This window comes from Ascidia mentula, chromosome 2 (genome assembly GCF_947561715.1).
Source record: "Ascidia mentula chromosome 2, kaAscMent1.1, whole genome shotgun sequence".
Classification (NCBI taxonomy): Eukaryota; Metazoa; Chordata; class Ascidiacea; order Phlebobranchia; family Ascidiidae; genus Ascidia; species Ascidia mentula.
Genome location: NC_138567.1, coordinates 13,053,014 through 13,074,567, shown reverse-complemented (window position 1 = coordinate 13,074,567; position 21,554 = coordinate 13,053,014). Strand labels below are relative to the sequence as shown.

General features: G+C 47.3%; 1 protein-coding gene across 1 annotated transcript; it reads right to left on the bottom strand.

Annotated features, from left to right (window-relative positions):
• Positions 1–278: 278 nt before the first annotated feature.
• On the bottom strand, positions 279–21,060 carry LOC145889176 (uncharacterized). The gene is made up of 8 exons (XM_082980071.1): positions 20,876–21,060; positions 19,867–19,908; positions 18,745–18,887; positions 11,380–11,467; positions 7,924–8,027; positions 7,704–7,772; positions 4,472–4,698; positions 279–2,152 (listed from the first exon to the last, which is right to left on the bottom strand). The coding sequence occupies exons 1-8, from the start codon at positions 20,913–20,915 to the stop codon at positions 1,270–1,272; spliced, it is 1,596 nt and encodes a 531-aa protein (XP_082836197.1). The 5' UTR covers positions 20,916–21,060; the 3' UTR covers positions 279–1,269.
• Positions 21,061–21,554: the final 494 nt, after the last annotated feature.

The window sequence follows — 21,554 nt, the reverse complement described above, 5'->3', positions numbered from 1 at the left end:
CGTCTTAGTTAAGCGGTTGCTGAACGCTGTAGTTGAGAGTTTTATTTCAAATTTTGTCAACAGTTTTCAGCATTTCGACAAAAAGCGATTGAAACTCAACCTAAGAGGTCCGAATATGTTTGATGTCTTTGAAAAGGAAATGCAAGTCACCCCCAGGAAAAGGAAACGCCAAGGTCCCATCCTCTACTGTCTGGTCACTATGACTTGACAGCCTACGCAGATATGCTGCGACCACTTCAGTAACTCTTGTTAAACACTCGAGAGGATTTTCGTGACGTTTTCTTTATTTTGAAGTAATCTGGCAAAAGAACGAAAATATAAAATAATGCGCCAACACGATAAAACACTGAACACAAGGGTAAGGACGAAAGAACGGGGATTCCGAGCGTAGAAACAAAGGTAATCGAAGTGATGTGTAGGCACGCTCAATATAACAACAACAACAAAGAGAAAGAAACATGGCAACCTCATTAAAGTACTGTTTTGTTGGTTCAGCAAACTTTGAAAATTCAGTATTTTTCGTCAAATCCCATAATAGTCTGATGTGCTCAATGTATTTAGTATATCATTCGAGTCATTAAAACCCCCACACTATTCGTTCAGTCAAGAAGGAAAAGTTCTACAAGGCAACCTTTGCATCAAATATTATTTCATATAAGCTGCAGTTACAAAATCCGATTTTCTGCGCAGCTTCAGCACAAAATTTTGAATCGAAGAACGTTTACAATCGACTGGACAAATATGGGACTTTTTGTGGGTGGAAAATATGCTGGGTTTTCGACCGACGGGGATCGACGGAAGGGTAGAAAAGAGAAGACAACGATAAGCGTGAAAAGAAGCGGCAATAAATAAAAGTTGATCACACCTTGTGTAGTGGAGACCGGGGGTCTGTGGGCAATCAAGTCGTACGAATAAAGCTGCTTTGTCTGACTATCGACCGATTAGCGAGGCATTTATCAAATTTTAGCAAAATAACAACATACAGAAAACTGATACAAAACTGCCTTTGTGATCAGTAACATAGTCGCAGTTAGCAGCGGCTGCTTTGTATTCATGGACGTAAAAAGTAGTTTTTCGAGATTTTCGAGTGGTGAGATTGTGTTCTGTAGAAAAAACACGTGCCACTAAATACAGGCGCAATATTATCGGAAATGTAACAGCGGCGAAAGAACAACTGACGGCCCAACATAGAAATTTTAAAATTTGAAGGCAAGCTGTCACAGAAAATACGCGCAAATGAACAAGAGCTGTCGAAGAGTGTGGATCGGATTAGCTTTTTGGCTTGCCGTGATAATAGTAGTGATGGTGAATATGTTCATGCTGGTGACGTTGCACCAAACCTTGTAAAGGGGACAGCGAGGCAAGCCGCGGTGTATTCGGAAAAGCGCTAGTGGCGCCTGGAGGTAAAACGTTCGCACGCAGGTACCCGTGATTGGCTTTTGAGGGCCCAGGGGACTTTTTTCGCGTCTTGGTGAATTTTCGCCGCGCGTCCGTTTTCGCCAAGCTCCTGCCTTCCCATGACTTTCGCGTGGTGGCGCTGTCGGGTGTACACGTCGCTGATGGGTTTTGTTTGTTAATTTCTACCCCGCTGACAGAAATTGTGTTTTGTTGCTTGAAAGAAACACTTCGTTCCACACCGAACTCGATCCTTCGCTCAGTCGAGTGCGTTATCGCGTGCATCGAAGTGCTGCTCAGCGGCTCAAAAATCCGGGATACTTGACTCTGATCGCGACTCGTGTCGTCGCGCCCGTTGTCGCCGCTGTACTCGGAATCCGAACTCGATTCAGAGGAGCTCGACTCGGAATCTGAGAGTTTGCGAGTTGTGAGTCGTTCCTCCCACGCCGAATCTCGCTGCAGTTCCCGAAGACGCAAGTACATCGCCTCCTGGAACCGTTGATCGAACGGCGATTGATAGCGATGTCCACGACAACAATGCTGCTTGGATGAGCACACGTGGTGGCGCTCGCGAGACCGCGACCTGCTCGTCGTTTTGTCTGTTTGGCGATGCGGTTGCGATGCTGGCGTGTCAGGCATATTAGGTTCGTCCTTGTCGACGCCGGGAATCTGTCGGTAGTGCTGCTGGCGATCGATGCCGCTTTTTTGGTCGTTTTCGTCCTTGCGTCTCGATCTCGCGTGAGTGTCGGTGCGTTTTCTGGAAATTAAACAAATGGTAACAGTTTGCGTTAACGATCCTACTATTTCTACTTAATTAGAGATATTACTTCAAATATATCATACTACGCAAACAAATAGAAACTGTGACGAATTTAAGCTCATTGTGAGCCTGTAGTGTTGTTTGCTTTTAGTAAGAGACCTGGACCGCATCAACCCTATTACACGAATCGTCCCATGACATCAAACACTGCGATGTGTTTCGGTAAACAGGGCACATACATGTATGTATTCCCATATACGGAATGCACGTTGTGTGCAGTAAACTGAAAAAACGGACCCACATGAAAATTGCCCTGGTGTAAGTGGGATCAGGGGCCGGGCACGGGCTTGGCGGCCCCGCACGAAAGGAGATTAACATCGCGTTTATTTTGCTGGCGTCGGAAATGCAACCTCGGCGGCTCTTTCATCTGCTTGTTATACTTGGCTTATCACAACAAGGCGACGAGGAAAAATAAACGCGCCGCCTTTGGGACGAGTGTCATATATTCCCATGGATCAAGCACTGAATTGAATGAGATCCGCGTATGACTTAGTGCCGATGTCGCGTTACGATAAACGCTTAACTAGCGACCAGAAGTCGATTTTCGGACTTACCAGCTATTTGAGCTGGCGGCAAGCGTGCGGGCCCTTTTCCTTTCTGACTGATCGAGGCAAGCGATATAACGCTTGCGAACAACATTACTCCATTAAATCCACCGCCGCGGTAGCCCGCTCTGCACAGTAATGTGCACCGCGAATTGCCACGCCGAGCCAACAAAAGTCGAGATTACATTGCTCGGCTTCACTTACAGGATTCCGTGACGCACCTGTCTACACGTCACGCCATGTAGAGCGCTGGAAGGGGTTGAAAGGGGCAGTTTCTGTAAATAGTGGTTGTGGCTTTCATGTGGTTTGCATCGGGGCTCACGAGTCCCTCAGGGGTGACTCAGTGATTACCGTCCAAGCAGAAAACGAACCGAATTGCATTCAAAAGTTCTGTGATTGATTGAAGAACTGTCAGTTTCTATTTTGGTTTCAAACAACCTCAGTCTTTGAATGAAGGAAAATTGAATTCAGATCGCGAAATTTGCTAATGTATTTTAATGTTCCTTTTGCTTCTTGATTTCAATATTTCTATACATTGTGGTGGAAAATCCAATAATCCTTTCCTTTCTTAACACAAAGGGTGCATTCATGTTCGACGTTACTTTCTAATTGTTACACACCTAACAGTAGCCGATACCTAACAGTAGCCGATCACCATATATATTTGTCAAATGCCTGAATGCGAAGTTCAAAAATAGGTGCTTTTCCCACAACCTACATATTTCTACGTCACATCGAGCCCACGATCGACACTGCGTGACGTCATGTTTGATTTGCCGCATCCACTTGACCGCGCACTGTACTTCTGATCCTTTTCTCTCTGGTTCAAGCGCAAGATCGCCGCCATATCGTTCGAGCTGACGTCACGGAAATTCAATTCGAATCGGCATTATCACGAATGTTGAGGTCTTTGAAGCAAAATCGCCGAGCCGCCTATCAGATAGCTGATAACCTCGAACATGCGCCAGGGATTCGAATTAGAGCGGGCATCGAGTTAAGTAAGCGACTCGTGTTAAGTTTACGCGTGACGAGTAGAAAATTGGCCTTGCGACTCGACTTCAAACGCCCCCTGTCGCAAAGCGGCAATTTTCGGTTCTTCGAAGGCTTCCAAGTTCTAAACGGGGATTGAAATCTGATTAACGAGGCACGTTAAATAGAAGATATTGCTTGGGGAGAATAAGAATGTGGCATTGAAGTAAGTGTACCTTTGTAAGCTTCCATATAAGCGTATCTTTATCCACGTTTTTTTATCGAGATATGTTAGTACCGGAAAAGAAAATTGTTCATAATTGGTCGAAATCAACGTGTCTCATGCTGCAGTGCCCGCCCAACCCCAACCCGCCGAAATGACGTAAGAACTTGACGCAGTAATTGGAAAACTTAAGCCTTGCCCGTCTCTTGTGGCGTCTGACTTGGGTGATACCCGAACTGCAGGGCAGGAAGCGTTCTGGCCGCAGGCCCAGGAAACACGCCGCAATCGACCCCGTGGGTAACCGGTACCCGGCCTTGCATCTGGAGATAATTTTCTCGTGTCTCGAGACGCAAAAGTCGGCGAAGTTATGGAGGGGCCACAAACGGAATGTGTTGATTAGGGAAAGTTGCCTTTTTTTGGTTTACACAAATACCACTATCACTTTTGTATGGGGATTTATCGCAAACATCTCGTAATTAACACTGTTAGCAACTCAATACTGTTATGTCGCAAAGTTACCTTTCATCATTTCTTTCGTGCCTGCATCTCCGCTTGGTTTCGTCATCGCTTTTTGATGTTTGTCGGCTGGAGATGCTGACGTCATCTTCTTCTTGGCGCAATCGGTGCGAGGATTTCGGCTCTGGAGTGACGGAAAGACGAACACGGAGACGGTTTTGGCCTTGCGAGTATTGACCAATCCCGCTATCCAGGGCATCCCGGATGGAGTTCATGATTTGAAAAAGCTCCTGTTAACAAAAGAATACAATTCCATTTGAGTTTGGTGGTTTTATGGGATTATGTATTTTTCGTGGAGATATAAACAGCACTGTATACCTATTTCATTTTCATGTTGACATGAACTAAATATAAAAAAGGGATACAACAAAACAACACCATTTGGTTTGTCCCAAAAAAACTTTTTATCGTTTTCGAACGATATGCTGACGATATCGGTTGTCAACTTGTAAGTCATACGCCACATCAATCATAAATCATAATTACAGGAGAAAAAGTAGCACGCGCAAAATGGCGCCGAACGTGGCCTTCTCGCCAGCCGCCGTGTCTCAGAAAGCGAGTCCGTTGTTTGTTTTCGGACCACGGGATTAAGGTAAAGCGGCTTGGACGGATATAAGTCGCGCAGATGAAACGCTTCTGTTGGCGCGCCATCACTCGCTCGCTGCTGCTTATCAACACGCTTCGCCCAATCGGAATCAACTTCCAACCAACAAAGCAACCAAAGTGAGTCTGCAATTTTTCCGCCTCCTGGTATTTTTGACAACATGGCGCCCTTGTGGAATTCGATTTTGGAAACGTCACTCACGCAGGTTTACGTCACGGGACGGTGATGACGTCAGCGGCGGCGGCGCAGGGATATTTTCGAAATCCGATTTAGCGCGCGTTGTCGCGTAAACACCCGCGTGTTTCGGAAACACGGAAAGCTCACAAGTTGTTACATTTTCTCGTGTCGATTTCTGATCTTTCAGTTTTTTGATAAACTATCAACGCGCTGATCCGCTAGAATTAAACTATTCATATGCACCATTGGCTCCTATCCAATGCCGTGCGTAGACTAAATTTATCTCATACTTGTTGTTACTAGTAACGATTAAGCACTTTCTCAGACAAGATTTCGCTGTTTCCCTGCACCTAAACAATTTAGGTTTAGAAACAACGGAACAACAAGAAGGTTTTTATCATTTCCGAATTATTTTCCTAAATTGCTCTCTTCTAATTTAAATACGAAGAACAAAATCAACGATGGTTGCCGAAAAAACAAGGTCGATCCATGTGGGTCCAGTCCAGGCCCAGAGTTTTTAGAATTGCTTGTTACAGGTGTTTGACCACGAACGGGTAAACACCACGATTAGGCAAGCGGGCGCGCGAGGTATTTCCGAATCACGCACGAATCTGCGCGAATTTCGCGTGCGGCTGGGTCCATTTCCGCTTCTGAATGGGTCAGAAAGCGCGAAAATTCGATGATGGATGGTCGGTTGCAACAACAACACTTTCATGTGGGCCCGCGGAATCAGGGACAACAAGTTTAAAAATGGAGGAGAGAATCACTCAGTCTTTACCCTCCGTCTGCGCGTGGGCCACATCAGAAACGCGTGGCTTTGCCTTTGACGGAGGAAGGGTAATTACACGCGACTTGCGCCTGTGTTGTGGCTCCCGGCGGTATGGCAATATACACTGTAAGATAGAGTGGCTAAAGTCGGCGGTGGGCCTGGGGATGCGCAACCAGACGACATGAAAGAACCACCGTTGCGCGTTGTGACATAATGGCGTGCGGAGAGAGGTATCATCGGCGGCAATTATGATCACTCGAGTCAAGCCAGTCGGCTCGAACGATGAAAGACTGTTCGGGCCACGTCATGCGATGCCGGAGCTCAATTTCGGCCGATTATCTTTCATTACCGGGCGATTTGCCCGCGCACAAAGCGAGTTTCCACGTAAGCAAACCATCTCAGCGCCTCCTCAAACGGTGCCATAAAACAAAAGCATCGGATTTTTGCATAAAATCCCAATGTAGGTAACGGTTGGAAATGATGTAGACTCCGCTGTACATCGATAGAAAATAAATTTCAACCAAGTGAATTACCATAGCAATGTACTGCGGCGACAATATTTTCCATCAGTGGAATTAGAAGACAAACTGTCGAGCGAAAATGAACACCCGCGATATATTATAGCTACACGATGATAGACACCTTCAGAGGAATAGTATTTAAGGCGGAACTGTCACGCTACCGGCGCCGGAGTTTCTTTGTCGGAATTTAGCCCCGGGATAAGCCTTTATGTATTTACGGCGCCACAACAAAGTCGGCACAGGTGGCCTATATTCAGCTAAGTGAATTCCCGCCATCCCAGGAGCTACAGAAGTAATACCACAGATCCCGTCGCTGTATTGCCGACAACTGAAGCGCGACGAAGGTTTAATCAGCGTCGTCAAATTATTTCAACCGTCCCATTGTTGGTTCGCTGTCACTCCCTCTGGCGACACTAAGTAATAATATCCGCAAGCCACTTTGATCTGTTATGATAAAGCGCCACGTCAGACGCACATAAGGAGCTCGCGGCGGGCAATAAACCCCTCTTCAGTTTGTCACATGTTGCTTCCAACCCCGACGAACCCAATTGACTTAACGGCGCTCGGCCCCTCCCAAAGCACTGTGGTGTGTGAGGCCCGCGATCAGTCAATACTGAAGCAATATATCGGGCGCGCCGCGACAATGATTAAAGCCTGCCTGGAAATCCGCGCTTGGTAATGAACGTTTTGAGGTGGCACTGCACCACCACCGACCTCATGAGACCCAGCTCCATAACCGTCCGCGGTGAAAGACGTTGCATCTGCAAACCTTATAAGGGTCTCCGTCCGTCGCTGATGATCTGCTCGACAATGGGGATGCCATTTTCGATTCACCGCAACTCGTCACAAATACTAGGCCGCGGAGTTTTTATCGCCTCTGTTTTCTTGGGCAAATCGCAACCGGCGCCGAATTCCCGGCGACTACGGCGCCATCGGTCCATTGGGGATCGCCCCTATCTCACTACCAGTGTTCACAACCAAAGCCTTTAATTCGCAAAAAGGTCAACATCCGTTGAACGAAAGGCCTCCAGACGCCCCGCAAGGAACATACTCTCTTTCCCCCCTAAAGACCACCCAGGGGTCCTATAGTGTGAGGTTTGGTAACGCCATGTGAGGCAGACTAAACACCGAAGTCGCTCTTCCAAAAAAGCAACAATACCGTACCTCATCACGTGATCTCCCGGCGTCAGTGCCCTTGTTGTTGTCAAAAGAAATGGTCCACTCTGTTTCACCCTAAAAAGCAGAAATATTACCATGAAAATGGCAAGAAACGCTTGGCAGACAATATCTGTAATACTTGCGCAGAGTTATTACTCATATGTAATGTAATTGTTACGTTTTATGCGCTAAGTATATACCGTTGTAGGGTTCTCGCAAAACACACCTTTTCGTTGGTAGCTGCTGATACTCTTTCGACTGCGGTTGATTTTCGTACACATGGCGTTGAGTTGAAGGTGTTTGTGGGTGCTTTCAAGTCGGGTAGGTGCACTGAAAGAAAAAATATTTTTTGAAGCCGTACAAACAATGATATCTCAAATGTGTCCCCATATGTTGCCTTCGCGTAACAAGGTCGTGGCCGAAAGCAGAATGAAGCCAGAGCGAGTTGCCTGAAATGGTGTCTACTATGACCAAAATAAAATTCATACAAATCTTTTTTCAGCTAGAAATGTTCGACTCGTGAGTTGCACCCTGGTGTGTGAGAAGCCACACAACAGCAGGGGTTGTTATTGTGCAGAGGGTTCGGAGATCCAAATGTGACCTATGACGTCCCAGCAGCGAGAATGCGAGGGCGTTGCAACTTGCAACACTAGGATGTCTGTGCTTTTTAACTCGCTAAAATCTCCCCCTATCCATCACAGTGACATTAGGGAGGCGTTGTAGTAAACTAGCGTTAATCCGGCGCTGATCTTGGTCCCAGTCTCGCTCGAAATATATTATGCACAAGCGGTATGGATCGCACCCTTTACGTTGTTGATTGAGCTGATAGCGGCCCGGACCACGCCGCTACACATATGCTAAAGCTCCATGCGCACACAGCAGACAAGAGTTTCTTTCCGATCACCATGCGGAAGGTTGCAATATTGCCTATATGGGCCCTGACATTTTTAGACCGCACTTACGAGCTGAGCAAAATTACGGCCATTTCCCACGCCAGGGCCGGGCTTTAGCAAAATCCCAGACCGAAACAATTGATTCGAAACGAGGGACAATCAATTTCCCGCCGAAAATCGCCCTTTGATACGTTCCGTCTCACCGGGCCCGTCGATGACAATTTGAATGACGAATCATCCGGCAAGTCGACTTTTCAAAGCGTTCCGCTCCCCCCTCAAAATTCTCGCCCAGAATCGCGAAAGTGGACGCAGCGGTTCGGCTCAACGAGGTTTATTATGTCGAGTGGGCGCAAGTGTCCAGGTGTTAAAAGGAAAACCGAGTTTTAAGCCTCTCGCTCTCTCTCCCAACTTTGTTGTGCCTCCGAATTCGGACGCCATGCATTGCTTGACAAGCTCGAATTTCGCGAAATCGCCCAAAATTGGTGGAAACCGAAGTCGCCCGGGCGTAGTTTATCTGGTCACAAATCCCCCGGTCGGCCGGCGAGTGTAGAGCGGCTTGCGCAACAATCTTTGATTTCTTGTTCGTGTTACAATACGTCGCAGGTTGTTTAGACGATTAGCCAGTGTGTAAACTGATCGTTTTGTGCTCGAACGTAAACTTGCGGTTTCAAGGGTTAGTCGGCTGCCATCACTCCGCAGAGATATGACCCTTTGAGTTTTAAACAAATTATTTAGTAGTTCCGAACAGTGGTTGTACGGAAAAGACTTTGTGATCGACTTTTTGCATGTCTATAATGTATGTGAATGGGTTATATTCTAAAGCAACAGAATGGCATTGATCCGCACACCCGAGGAACCCCTTCCCGACGACTGGTGGTTACAACGTTATGATGATCCTAGGATTTAAAGCTTGAGTGCGTATCGCGTAAAGCTTTGTCTTCGCTCTCAATTCGTCTCTCCCTGTGGGTGGTTCTTCCGCGTTCATGGGGATTCGCGCGCCCTTGATACTCCGGCTATGCACCAGATATCACAGGCCAAAAAGGCGATGCGATGATATGCTGGTCAGGCCACACACGCCGTTACACGCTCTTGATCCTTAATTGGTGGATTGCGAAGCAACTCCAAACGGTGTTTGACTCAATGAGCGATGCAGGAGCATTAGCCGGAAGGTACTGTGCGACGGCCTTTTAAGCTGCGTACTTACAAATCATTGTTTTCCGGGCCATGCCGCCTTTGATGCGAGTGCCAAGTGGCTGTCGAGGCGAGAAAGCTTTACCACATCTGCCACTGCGCTGCGTTGGACCACTACTAGCCACTTAACGAGCACTCTTTGATCGACGCTTCATTGTTCAGTTTAAATGTAAACAAGCGGGACAAACATATTTTTACAGTTACGACTCAACTACCCTCCTATCTGTTTTCTTTCAAGTTGCTACGTCCAAGGTATAGTAGAAAAAAGCTACTGTTGGAAGAAATAACTTTAAAAAAAAATTGTGCATGCATTTGATAGTATCCCAAGCACATCTAAATTCCCGTAAATAGTTTACCAATAAGATCAGGAGTCAGATTTATTACCTGAGCTACGAAAACATGGTTCAAGATAATCAAAAGGGCAGTGGGCCTTTCCTTAAAGCCGTGTGTAATATTTCTTTATTCGATGCTCCCCAAATAGCGCCCTCCGACCCCATTTTTGCGCCCTGTCCACCCCCTCCCCTACTATTGGCGCCAAAATCTGGCATGCCAATTACTCCCCGTTTCTGAACGCAAGGGGACTGCATACCGTTCACCGCGACCAGCGAAGTGCCGCAAAGACAGCATTGGTGCACCGCGAACTTACCCAAGGAGTTCGGATAAAATTATGTCCCTTAATCGGATTAGGGGATCAGGAATTCCCGCACCCACAGGCCAAGCATAGCGCAATCACCGAAGTGTAACTGATAATCGACGTACATGAGGATGAAAAACAAGCTCGGTCTGGGCGAGGTGGGTAAAAAAACAGGGCGCTGAGATTAGATGCTGACGCGAGCTTGCAAATGTCAAATGCATTAACCTTATGTAATTAGCGGTGTTCGGTAAATCTAAAATGCCTAGTTTGTGGGTTTGGTGCAACCCTGGACCCCAGCGTAAGGTTTACTTCTTATCAAAACGAAATTTAAGGATTGTTCTAAAATTGGGCCAAAAGTGTTTTTTTCTGTTGTGTAATAAAGTAGACGGTTTGGAGTTTAACCCGAGTCGGGACAGAGTTAATAATTGGTGGCAGACGACACGACAGAGAAACCGGACAGCGCGTCACGATTTTCAATTGATTCCCAAACGTGACGTCACAATCGCGTTGCAATGCTCGCGTGGCGTCAAATGCGCGACAACGCCCCTCGGCACGCTACGTGACAATACCGGGAGTCACGTCACCCACTCAACACCCCCTTTTCTGGGCCCATTTACCCCTTGGACCCCCTACGCCGTGGCAAGCGTAAGGCGATTTCGAGTTGCCACTTCCTGTCGAACGCGAGAAGTTTATTGTGACGTCACACGCCGCGTGGCAGGGTGGCCTGATTGTTATGGAACGCGACGTTTCCATTTGGGGTCTACGGCTGGTCGCGAAGCGTGAAAACCCGCGGAAATCAGGAACAACAAACAAACATGACGTGAGGAGTGAAATGTCGCGTGTTTCGAAATCGCTGTCCCAGTTATATTTAGGAAGGATTGACAATGTCTTTTGAACGTTGCTAACATACGTGAGTTGCGGCCCAAAATTTGGAAAAACTTTTGAAATAACTTCGCTGGCTTACCTCGCAATCCGGCTCCATAATCGCACGCATTTGCAACCTTTCCCGCTGATACGTCATCGTGGTTGGTGGCGGTTTTCTCCAGTTGCATCTGGACAGGAAAATACGAAACGTCAGAGACCAGGATATTGGACTTTGTAACAAACAACTTTAGGGGAAAGCTATTAAATTTCCCAATAACCAAGACTTCTCCCCATAAACCCTTACAAAGTCTGTGGAACATTGTAATGCAAATAAGGGTTTGATTTAATTTGGAAAATGTCCGCCGAATTCAATGTGAACCAACAGCGGTTTGAGAGCCACAAAAATTTAACGTTTCCCCCTTTCAGAGAGTTTTTTGTATCCGAACCGAAAGGACTTTGATGATTTAAGGCCGTAGGCAAGTTACACATCTCTTACGTCAATTTTCAAATAAATGTTAAACCGAAAAGCGGTGATTTTTTTATGAGGGTTTGGGTGGGAAAATGTCCACGAGAAAGTGAACGTGTAGGGGGGCGTGTCGAATGGTGAAAAAAAACACAACGAGAAAATGTATGTTGTTCACGCATTCCCTCTTCAAAACCCAGTCAAAATACTCGCGCTCCTGATTTCTCTGTACAAAACGTGGCGCCTCGCTACGTTACAAGGGGCCGCGCCCAATAACACTTCAACGCAAGCAAGTGAGCGTCGAGTAAATAGGCAATACAGGCCGCTCGAATGAAAGATGCCGTGCCCGCCTGTACACAGAAACCCATGTTCCCCAATTGCCGATAAATCGCTCCGTGACAAATTTAAAACGAGCTCCTGTTCCATTGGCGTAACTTCGCCCAGACTCGGCGCCCGGCTTTGAAGGCAAGTTCTTTGCTTCAAGTACAACATGTTAGTCGATAATAACAAGGCGAGGTCGAATTAAGCCGGTGCCGCGTATGGAAAAGCGCAACAAGTTGAATAGCGCTTCAGATCTGCGGCAGTATTTGACGAAGGGCTTGTAAACAGCGCTTTATTGAGAGCGATGGAAAAGACATAGAAATTGGTTGTAAATTGATACGTCAAGTTGAACACGGTCGCTTTTCGAATAGCTTTAACTATACACAACTATCATCGCCGTTTGACAGGTAGTGTGCTACATTTACAACCATGAAAGAAAATTCTTCCTTGCGTTTAAGATAAAGAAACACAAATCAGAAGTGGTGTAACTCCAATGACCCAAACAATTGATTTATCTGTCTCGGGTTGCTGTGCGTAAGCCTAATTGCAAGGCAACCTTTCCTTGAAAACACTAGACACGCGTCTTGGCAACGCCGATTGGACGCAAACCAAGCTACAGTTTACGATCACAACAACGTTGCTCTCGACAGAGGGAACAGCGTCGGCAAGGTCAAAGGCGAATCGCTGACACACAAAGGGCTTCCCTGCCGAGTCCTTTCCACAAGGATTAGGAAAACAAACTGGGTTTGCAGTGGAAGATCGACGGATCACGAAAACGCGCGCGTCTGTCACTGACGTCATTAATCATTCGCTGTCGGCCAACGAGCCAGTGAGCAAGGGGTTGGTGGACACGGCCACGGTAAGTAAGGGACGTTCAAGGCTTATTCATAGCCAAAGAGGCAATTGAATCAAAACACTTTCCTACTCAGCGGCAATGGATTGACATTTGGTGACCTACTTTTTAAATTGGCCAGTTCCAATTTGACTTTCCTGGTACAGTATGTTCAAAAATCGTAAATAACACACAGATGTGCATATATGGTTTTAATTTGCTCTCTAAAACAAGGGTTTCAAATCGGTAAGATCTGGTGACCTTGCACCACTGCAACTAGTAACCTTGCAGTTCGTCTCCTAGCAAAAGCATGTAATCAGTGTAGTTGGTTAGACTAAATGCTTCTGCCCTATCTCCGTGGGATTAAAGGCGCCCTCGCTACTAACGCCATGTCTGTCTCGACGAGACCCCGGAATCGACAAGTTAATCCGAAGGACGCCGCGGTTCCTGATAAAGCAAGCCCGGCACCCTGACGTTGTCGATATATTTAGAAAATGTCAGAGCTCGTGAAACTTGACGTTGCCAAGCGCTGTATGCCACCCGCAAACATGCAATTCACCACCACATCGAGCGTTCCAATAGAACAACGACTTGAGGATTGTCCCGTGTGTTACAGGCGTGAAATAATGAAGAGAATTGGATTTGTCGAGGCATCGTCGCATTTAACAGTGACGGATAGGTTTGCGCACTTGCTAGTTGTCATGTAAGACCTCTTCTGCGGCATGTATGAACAGTTGGCACATGTTGCCGGCGTGCGTCGCGCACCGTCGCGTCCAAGGTTGACAGGTTTGCTTACAAGCTCAGAGCGACTGAAACGCTACGATGAAAAATGCGGGCTCTCATGTTTTTATAAACCAGCGCACTTCGGAAAGCCAGATCGCGCGTTAAGTTCTGTCAGTCCCCCACGCGGACTTGCCTCGTCCAGGCCTTGCTGTTTGCCCAAACACAGCTGCACATCAGTATTGTCTGCGAGCAGACGCAAATCTGCACTCTTGGTTCACAGTGCAAAAGTACAACGGGACGCCCAGCTATTTACTGAGCCGATGAAGTACAAGTGGGTGGGCCGATGGAACGGCCAATCGCTCGACGGCAAATCTGTTGTCAGGATAGTGGAACAAAATCACCCGTCTCCGCCAAAGCACGCCCAACGCTCGTGCTGGGCCCACACAATGCGCTGCCATAGCCGTGCATTAGTCGAAAATCTTATAAGGGCCGTTCCACGCCCGGCTGCTTGCAAACCAGTTGACCGCTTAAGTGCTCGCCCTCGCGCGGAGTGCGATCTGCAAAGCTCGCAAGAGAGGTGGTCGCAAAAACACAATTCTGCTTTGTTCCCTGCGAAGCTTCGCCACTCATGACGTGATGTACATTTATACATGCGGTGCCGCGTGCTGTAAGAACACTGCAGATCTGGCGGCCGAGAAGTGGACGTGTGTTGTTCTGTCAAGAAGAGCATCAGTTGTGCATCCCGCAAAGCCGAAGTGCGAAGGTACAAAGCCGCTGCGCGGCGGACATCAAACAAGTCGAGCTTGATTCATGTTATAAACGCTCGCCGCCGCGTAACTGAATATCCAACAGACCAAAATCAGCCCTTCGCGCGACTGTTTCTTGTCATTGCCGCGGCCTGTAATCCCTTCCTGAAGCGTAGATTCGGCGCAAATCGTTTTACATGCGGTCGTCATGGCAACTGTCAGTTTACTTCCTAGCAGCAGCTCGAGCGCAACGGGTCGAGTCGGTTTCATCGTCCGTTCACTGGCGACGAGAAAGGACCCCAAACGAAGTCCTGAACCCCGCGTCAGCCCAAGACTTGGCCGGCGCACTTTAGTCGGTTCTTGAGGGTTTACGGTCATTAGGCGAAGCTATCGCCACCCTCAGTTCAGCGGAATTTGCAGCTCTTATGCCTGGCGGTCCAGAGGCCGCATCAAGTGGTCTGTTTCTGTGCGTTTCGGCGGGCCCAGCTTTGATGTTGACTGATTACACCGTTGGTGCGCTTCGGGTGCCCTTGTTGTTCCTTGGCCCGCGAGGCCCCCGAGTTGGCGAGTTGCCCCCAAAGCGTGACCGAGAATGAAAGACGGATGGGGTCGGAACGTGATGAATGCAAGGCTGTACAACTTTCACCCACGCGAGGGGATTCGACATCTTTTGACGGCGCCCCGACGCACGCGATACATCACAGTCGCTTATCACTGGAGCAATGCAAATTCGCGTCGAACGCGTACTAATTGATGACGGGCGACATAAAACGGGCCGTAATCCACACGGCGATGATGCCAAAACAGGTGGCGCGCCATTAGCCGCTTTGATGCCGCCGTTTTCAATCGACAACGCCACTTCTACACAATGTGCAACGCGGCGACTTAAAAAGCGCTGCCAACAATGCGTCATATGGAACCGCTGCCCCGCGCGTGTGACAGAGCCCCGTTTTGTTGTGATACAAAACACGCGAGCGATTCGTCTGCGTATTGCCCGCGCGATTTTCCAGCCGCAGGACAAAACGATAGCCTGAGTACATTTCCCTCAGTTTTTGTGCTTGCGCGTCTGAGGACCGCACATCCCCGAAATCGGATACCTTCTGTCGTATGAAGTGGCGCGCCTCTCACATCAAAGCATCCGTCGATTGAGGCGACAATGGCGTGGGGTTTCGGATGTTGGCACACAATAACCTTATAAAACATGATTGGATCCACATATAATCAATATATGCTATATTATTCAATGTATCGCTCGAGGGGCCGTCTGTTGAACACCACTTTGAAGTCTCATAAAATATATGGTTTTGATGTTGGGCCACTTTTTTCCAAGGTGGATGACATGCAGATTAGAGTGCGCCTGACTAAACCGGGAGGACCACAGTTTATTTATTCAGTACGGGCAATTCCATGCAGCGCCGACTATTTTTAAGTTCCGAGGGCACTTGTGGCGAAGCGAAAATAAGTCGAGGGTCGCGACGCGCCCGGCGGAACCTTCTGTGACGACATAATAACAGGGACAAGGGAGTCTTTGCGCCCTGGTTGCCGCGCGACTTTAAAGGAGTGCACGACCGACCAGCAACAGGCAGTGAGACGGAATGGAATTTCAAACGGCACATAATAAACAGGTACGGGGGGCAAAAGAGCACAGCCCTAAAAACGTGGAGAGCGAAAGCAGATCTGGCGCTCTTCCATTTAAAATCGCCCACTCCACTGATAGATTGCGTGCAACGGTAAGCCGCCCGCGAGTACAAGGCAGGTTTTCTTTGCGGAAAATGGCAGTTATTAGGCGGCGGTGGGCTAAATAATTGTCCGACAGTGGGGAGGGAAGGCAGGCAAATAGAGGCACCGCGCTGGCTTGTTTGCTGTCTTTATTTGTTCCAGGCCTTTCCATTCCGCTAACCAAGCGAGTAGCCTTGTTTACCCAAGGCCTATGATCTTTGCTACTTAACCTGGCCCATTGCGCATACGGGGTTTCGCGGGCTTCGAGCAACAGATAATATATTCCCAAAACTGCACACATACGCTTTGCCACGTTTGTTCCCACAGAGTTGCATCTCTTAATAAGGTCACAAGAAAACCCTAAATTTATCCCCACAAAAGAGGCACGGAAGTCAATTTAGCGATTTTCTTCGCTCCACCGATTCCGATTTGGCGCACGGCCGGATATTGGTTTTTCACAATCGTCTTTTAACGATGTTTTCGACGGTTTAAGACATCCGACGTAAAAAAAACATCAAAATCGACCGCGGATGCGACGTAAAACTTTACAGGGCTTCGATTGGAACGCGACCCTCCTAAAAACGTGTTTGCCGCCCAATTCTTTTCAGCATGATGTTTGCACTGGTTCACTGATATGTGGTAGAGTGCATGGGCTTAGCTTACGCTGCCAACTTGTCCAACAAAATAGTTGAGGTCAGAAAAGGTCCTAATATGCTGTTTGTGACACACCACAAGTCGCCAAAGACCATGTCAGAGTCCAAAGGAGCTTTGGAAAACAGGATGGTGCATGCCACCCAGAATACTACCTATAATAGACATTTTGGGGTCCTTTTGCCATTGTGTTTGGTTTCAGGTCGATTTGAAGAGATCCATGACGCACATACGATCGCATAAACCCGAAAACACCCCATGTTTCGATCACGTATTATGAAGTACCAGAGTTTTGAGAGCAAAGCAACGCTTTAGCAACAAAGTTGCGAGTCAGATAAGAGCAACATTCCGCACTGGGGCGCAGCTTACAGTGAATGTCACTCAGGCGGAGACAGATAAAAACTCCTTGCCGTTTCGATTTGACCCCGGGCTAAAACTACATCTCTGGTTCAGTGCGGCCTGGTAGTGCATTCCACCTGATAACCAAGGAACGGTTGGCACGCAAACCGGGGTGAGGCAAATGGGGACAATAATGGACAGTATAAAATATGGACCTGTATGGTTCGCACCAAATTTGGTCGTATTTTAACAAGGATATTTATGAAGAGATTTTGAAAGTTCTTAATCGTTACAGTATTGTTGTCAACAACTGGAGTTCTTAGAAACAATTTGATTGATAATTTTTTGAGGAAAATATACAAAATTACTGGGTGTGATTGTAATGTGAAGGAATAGCACCGCCACCGAGAGAATTTGAAAGAGAAAATTTTCCCTCACTCATTTGAACAACCTTTTATAACACAATTGTCAGCATGTAAGCAAGATGATGCATTACTTTCTTTAATTGTAACAAAATGCGTGAAATCTTTTTTGCGCATCACAATTCGAGATTGTAATTAAGTTTCCTCTACAAAAGCTTCGATAAAACCAACTGCAAATGTCCAAACCCCCATTCGGTCGCACAAGACAAATAATACACGCGTGTGTAATTGGCCCCTGTGGAGTCGAGCTTACAGGGAGAAACTTCACTTCAAAGCACAGGCCAGGTTTACCCAATGACAACACCGGTAGTTCATGTTCAATACGTCGCTGTTTGAACCGACAATTTCGACGTGACGTAACAAAACCGTTCGTGGACCACAGTCCACGGGGGCGTCTGCATAATTGCGTGCCTTGTATTGTGGAGGAAGAAATTACAGACATTCGGAGCCGGGACACAGTTGAGAAACAAAGTACCCGTAATCGCCGGCGAATGACGCGCGCGTATGCTCGAACAACAAACAACAGGCAAACAGTGAAGTGGCTAATTGCCCTGTGTCGCCTTTAATGACGAAAAGACAAATCGTGTCTACAAAGCCGAGCCTTGGATTAAAATGACATTCATAAGTAATAAACGAGCGTCCGGTTTTCTTTAAGTTTGACTCTTAGCATGGGATTAAATTTACCTAATATATATCCCAACCAGACATTACGTAACTACTATGTTTGATAAAATGATATTTGGTAAGCTAGGGATCCCTGGGACATCCCAAATGCGGGGGCTTCAGACGAGTGCCACAGAAATAAAAAAACGGTTCATCGTTTTTGTCACTACAAGGGTTGAAAGCACGCCTGCCGAACTGCAAGTCTGGGACTTGCACCGTTGCATTGCCAACAGGAAACCCTCCGTGAGCGGCGATGAACAAACAACGCTGGAGCAACGGGGCAGAACAAACACAGAATTAAGCCGCGAAGCCGGTCCAAAGTGGGCGACGCTTGCCTGGTGAGAGCATTGAGACCAAGATGATTATCTGTCTGTCGCCGAGCAAGTCAAGAAGCATCTCTTGTCGCTTGACTTCAAAATTGCCAAGTGGATTGGTGCAAAGACAATGTCAGAAAACAGCTCCACGGGTAAGCAAATCGCTCGTATTCTCAATATGCCCTATTACGGCAAAAGCTTTGGCGTCATCATCGGGAAAACGCGTCACACAACTCGATCGTAATTAAACTGTCAAGAGGAATAGCCCTTACCTTGGTAAAGCCATCCTCATCGCGAAATGGTCGGTCCCTCTCCTCTGTTGCGTCATGACGCGCTTTGTTGCACGGACACGCTTCGATGCACGACCTGTTCTGATCGAGCGGTGAGGGGGGAGAGGCGGTCGGGCACGGGCCACCTTTGAAGGCAAAAATTTCGGCTCGGTAAATGGTGTAACAACCATAATTTGTGATGCACTTGCCTTTGAAAGGCAACGCGCGGAAGTTAACACCACCCATTATAGGCCATTCGACGCATTAAGGCATTGCCCTCGACCGAAAGGCAATACCCGCGTAGGACATTAAAGATGGCGTTTATCTATAGACTAAGGGTGGTTTTATGAATGGAGTAAATACTATCAAAGCCCAGTTAACCAAAAAAGAGTTTCAAGCGGAAACAAATTAGTGACGTCAAGTTAAACTTTAAAGTCCAGGAAACGTCGGCGGCGCAGTGTTTGACAACCAGTTTTATCTAATTAGGAAACTGGACAAAAAAGCGAAACAAGTGTAACTCGGTAGTTTTTTTTTGAGCGCCCTTAGGCCGCTCTCTGGGTCTGCATCCGCCGGGCCGAGCGCGCGCCGTAACTTTAAACCGGGCGAGTTACCAAATCTGAAACAACAAGGCCCGTTCCGTTCGTTCCAGACCCCACACAATAGAGCTAATGTGAACGGGCGCAAAGGAGCGAACAAAAGCGGGATGTACATCAAAGTCCCGTTCCATTTATACCGCCGTCTGTACTGGATTTGTTGATCAGATCAGGTACCCAGAAAGCGGGTCCCAACCGACAAGCAATAAGATAAGGGCGGGCACCGGCCGACCGGTTTGCCAGCGGGCGGAGACAAAAAGCTAAACCGGCCGTTTTCCTTTTAATTCAGACCCCTGAAGCAGCTACTGAGGGAGATACGATCCCCCAGGAAAGCCGCACAAAGGGGTAAATATTTTGGGTTCGTTAACGCGTACCACTTGGGTGGTTAGTTTTCAACCGCGTTGGGTATTTTTACGGTTAACGAGCGACGTTTGATCTTGGGGCTTTAGACGCCCGGATGTAACGTTCCCGGTAGGATCATGAAATACGATTTCTATCTCAAAGGAAAGAAGACATGGTATGCTATTATTACCTTCAGGGCTTTGCCTTTCCGATGTGGGTCCTCCCTTGCGTCCTGTAAAAAATCAGGAGTGAATAAACCAGTGGAAATTTGAAATTTGTCAGCAAACCATTTTTTTGTTTAAGAGTAGAGCGTCAACAATACGTAACTTACAAATTTGCAAAAAATGCAATTGCAACAAACTACAGATATCGCAACAATAACAGCCTATTATATAAAAAAAGAGCCCTTGAAACTTGGCATAAAGCGGAGGGGATCGGTCGTCCTCTCACAGGCAATCATCCTACGGGCAAATTGCCACAGCGAGGCCGACTGCCTCAAGGGTGCAAGGAATCAAATACGACATCAAACAAGCGTTGGTTCAACCGCCGTCCCCTGTTTGTTTTTTCAGCATTTTATCTCGGGCGTTACGTTTTAACGGGATTCGCCCATCGCTTCAGCGGTCAAAGAGAGTGCTGCGACTTCACCAGGCCCCTAGGGCACTGTAGCGAGTCGCAATAACGTGTCACCGACGTCGAATCACCCACATTACGATCGACTTTCAACCCTCCCGGGACCGAATTTCAACACTTGTCCTAATAAAAATCGTACGTTCCCACTCCCACTTGCCAACAGCGGCATTTGTTTCCAATTGCAACGCGACAATATCGACGTGACAAGATCGTCTTGGCGACAAAATCGATATTGGGATAATCCCTGCAAGGGCGGAGCGCTGGAGACTGAGCTCATGACATAGTGCAAGCCTGAAGGGCTCAAGCTAACAAATATATGACAAATCAAGGTTCTGTCTGCTGACGCAGATACCACGTTACAACAATTTATGATAAAAAGACGTGCCTACAAACAAGAGAATCACTTGAATTCTATTAGGCATAAACCTTGATTTAGATTGTCTACAACCTCCAATGTTTCACAACTGCCTCAGTGCGAATCACATTTTGGTTAGGCCTAAATATACATATATTTTAAACCTTCCCAATTTATCATGGCCACATATGAGGTAAAGTACAACAGAACTTACGCCTTCGTCTTGCGTGCGGCTTGCTGTGTCGAACTCCCATGGTCTGTAGTATATCCAAGTTTGCGCGAACGTATATCCATGCACCGAGGCGCCATTCAGTTACAATGCCTGGCGATGCTCAGTTGACGCGGCAGCGTGAACATTTGTAAAAGTTTGAATCGCTATTACAAACACTTAATCACGATTTCACTGCAAACACAAATGTAATTTGAATTAAATCAAGTGCACGAAGAACAACAAAAACAAGTTGCTTGTCGCTGCAAGCAAAACGCCTGAAATCCGCAGCTAGGAAATGTGTCACGCCAAGATATCCAGGCGTGAATGATCCCGACGGAGGGGGGGGCAATCGGAATTTCAATGAGAATTCTTGCTCCGGGCGCCGATCGGGCGAAGATTAGTGGAAATTAAACTCAGCGCCAGTTTTATTTGTTCACACCAGTTGAGCGCGCCGTGCGAACTTCGCGACAAACAATGCCCAACGAAAACCAAAAACCGGGTCGTCGAACAACATAGAGGCATCCAACCAGGCAAAGCAGGAAGCGTGTATCTAACTGACAACCCAATCGATTGACTGTCCCGGGAAAATAATTGTCAGCTGTTCGGTTAGCTCGTTCTGTTCATAGAATTCTGAGTTCTGACGATCAACTAATTGCAGAAGTGTGACAAACAGTCTATTATT

Excerpts from the sequence above, each read along its gene's own strand:
- LOC145889176 (XM_082980071.1), bottom strand. The coding sequence starts at position 20,915 with ATGGGAGTTCGACACAGCAAGCCGCACGCAAGACGAAGGC. Across the intron at positions 19,909-20,875 it reads GCCGCACGCAAGACGAAGGC|GACGCAAGGGAGGACCCACA; the intron begins GTAAGTTCTGTT and ends GATTTTTTACAG. Across the intron at positions 7,773-7,923 it reads CAGCAGCTACCAACGAAAAG|GGTGAAACAGAGTGGACCAT; the intron begins GTGTGTTTTGCG and ends TCTGCTTTTTAG.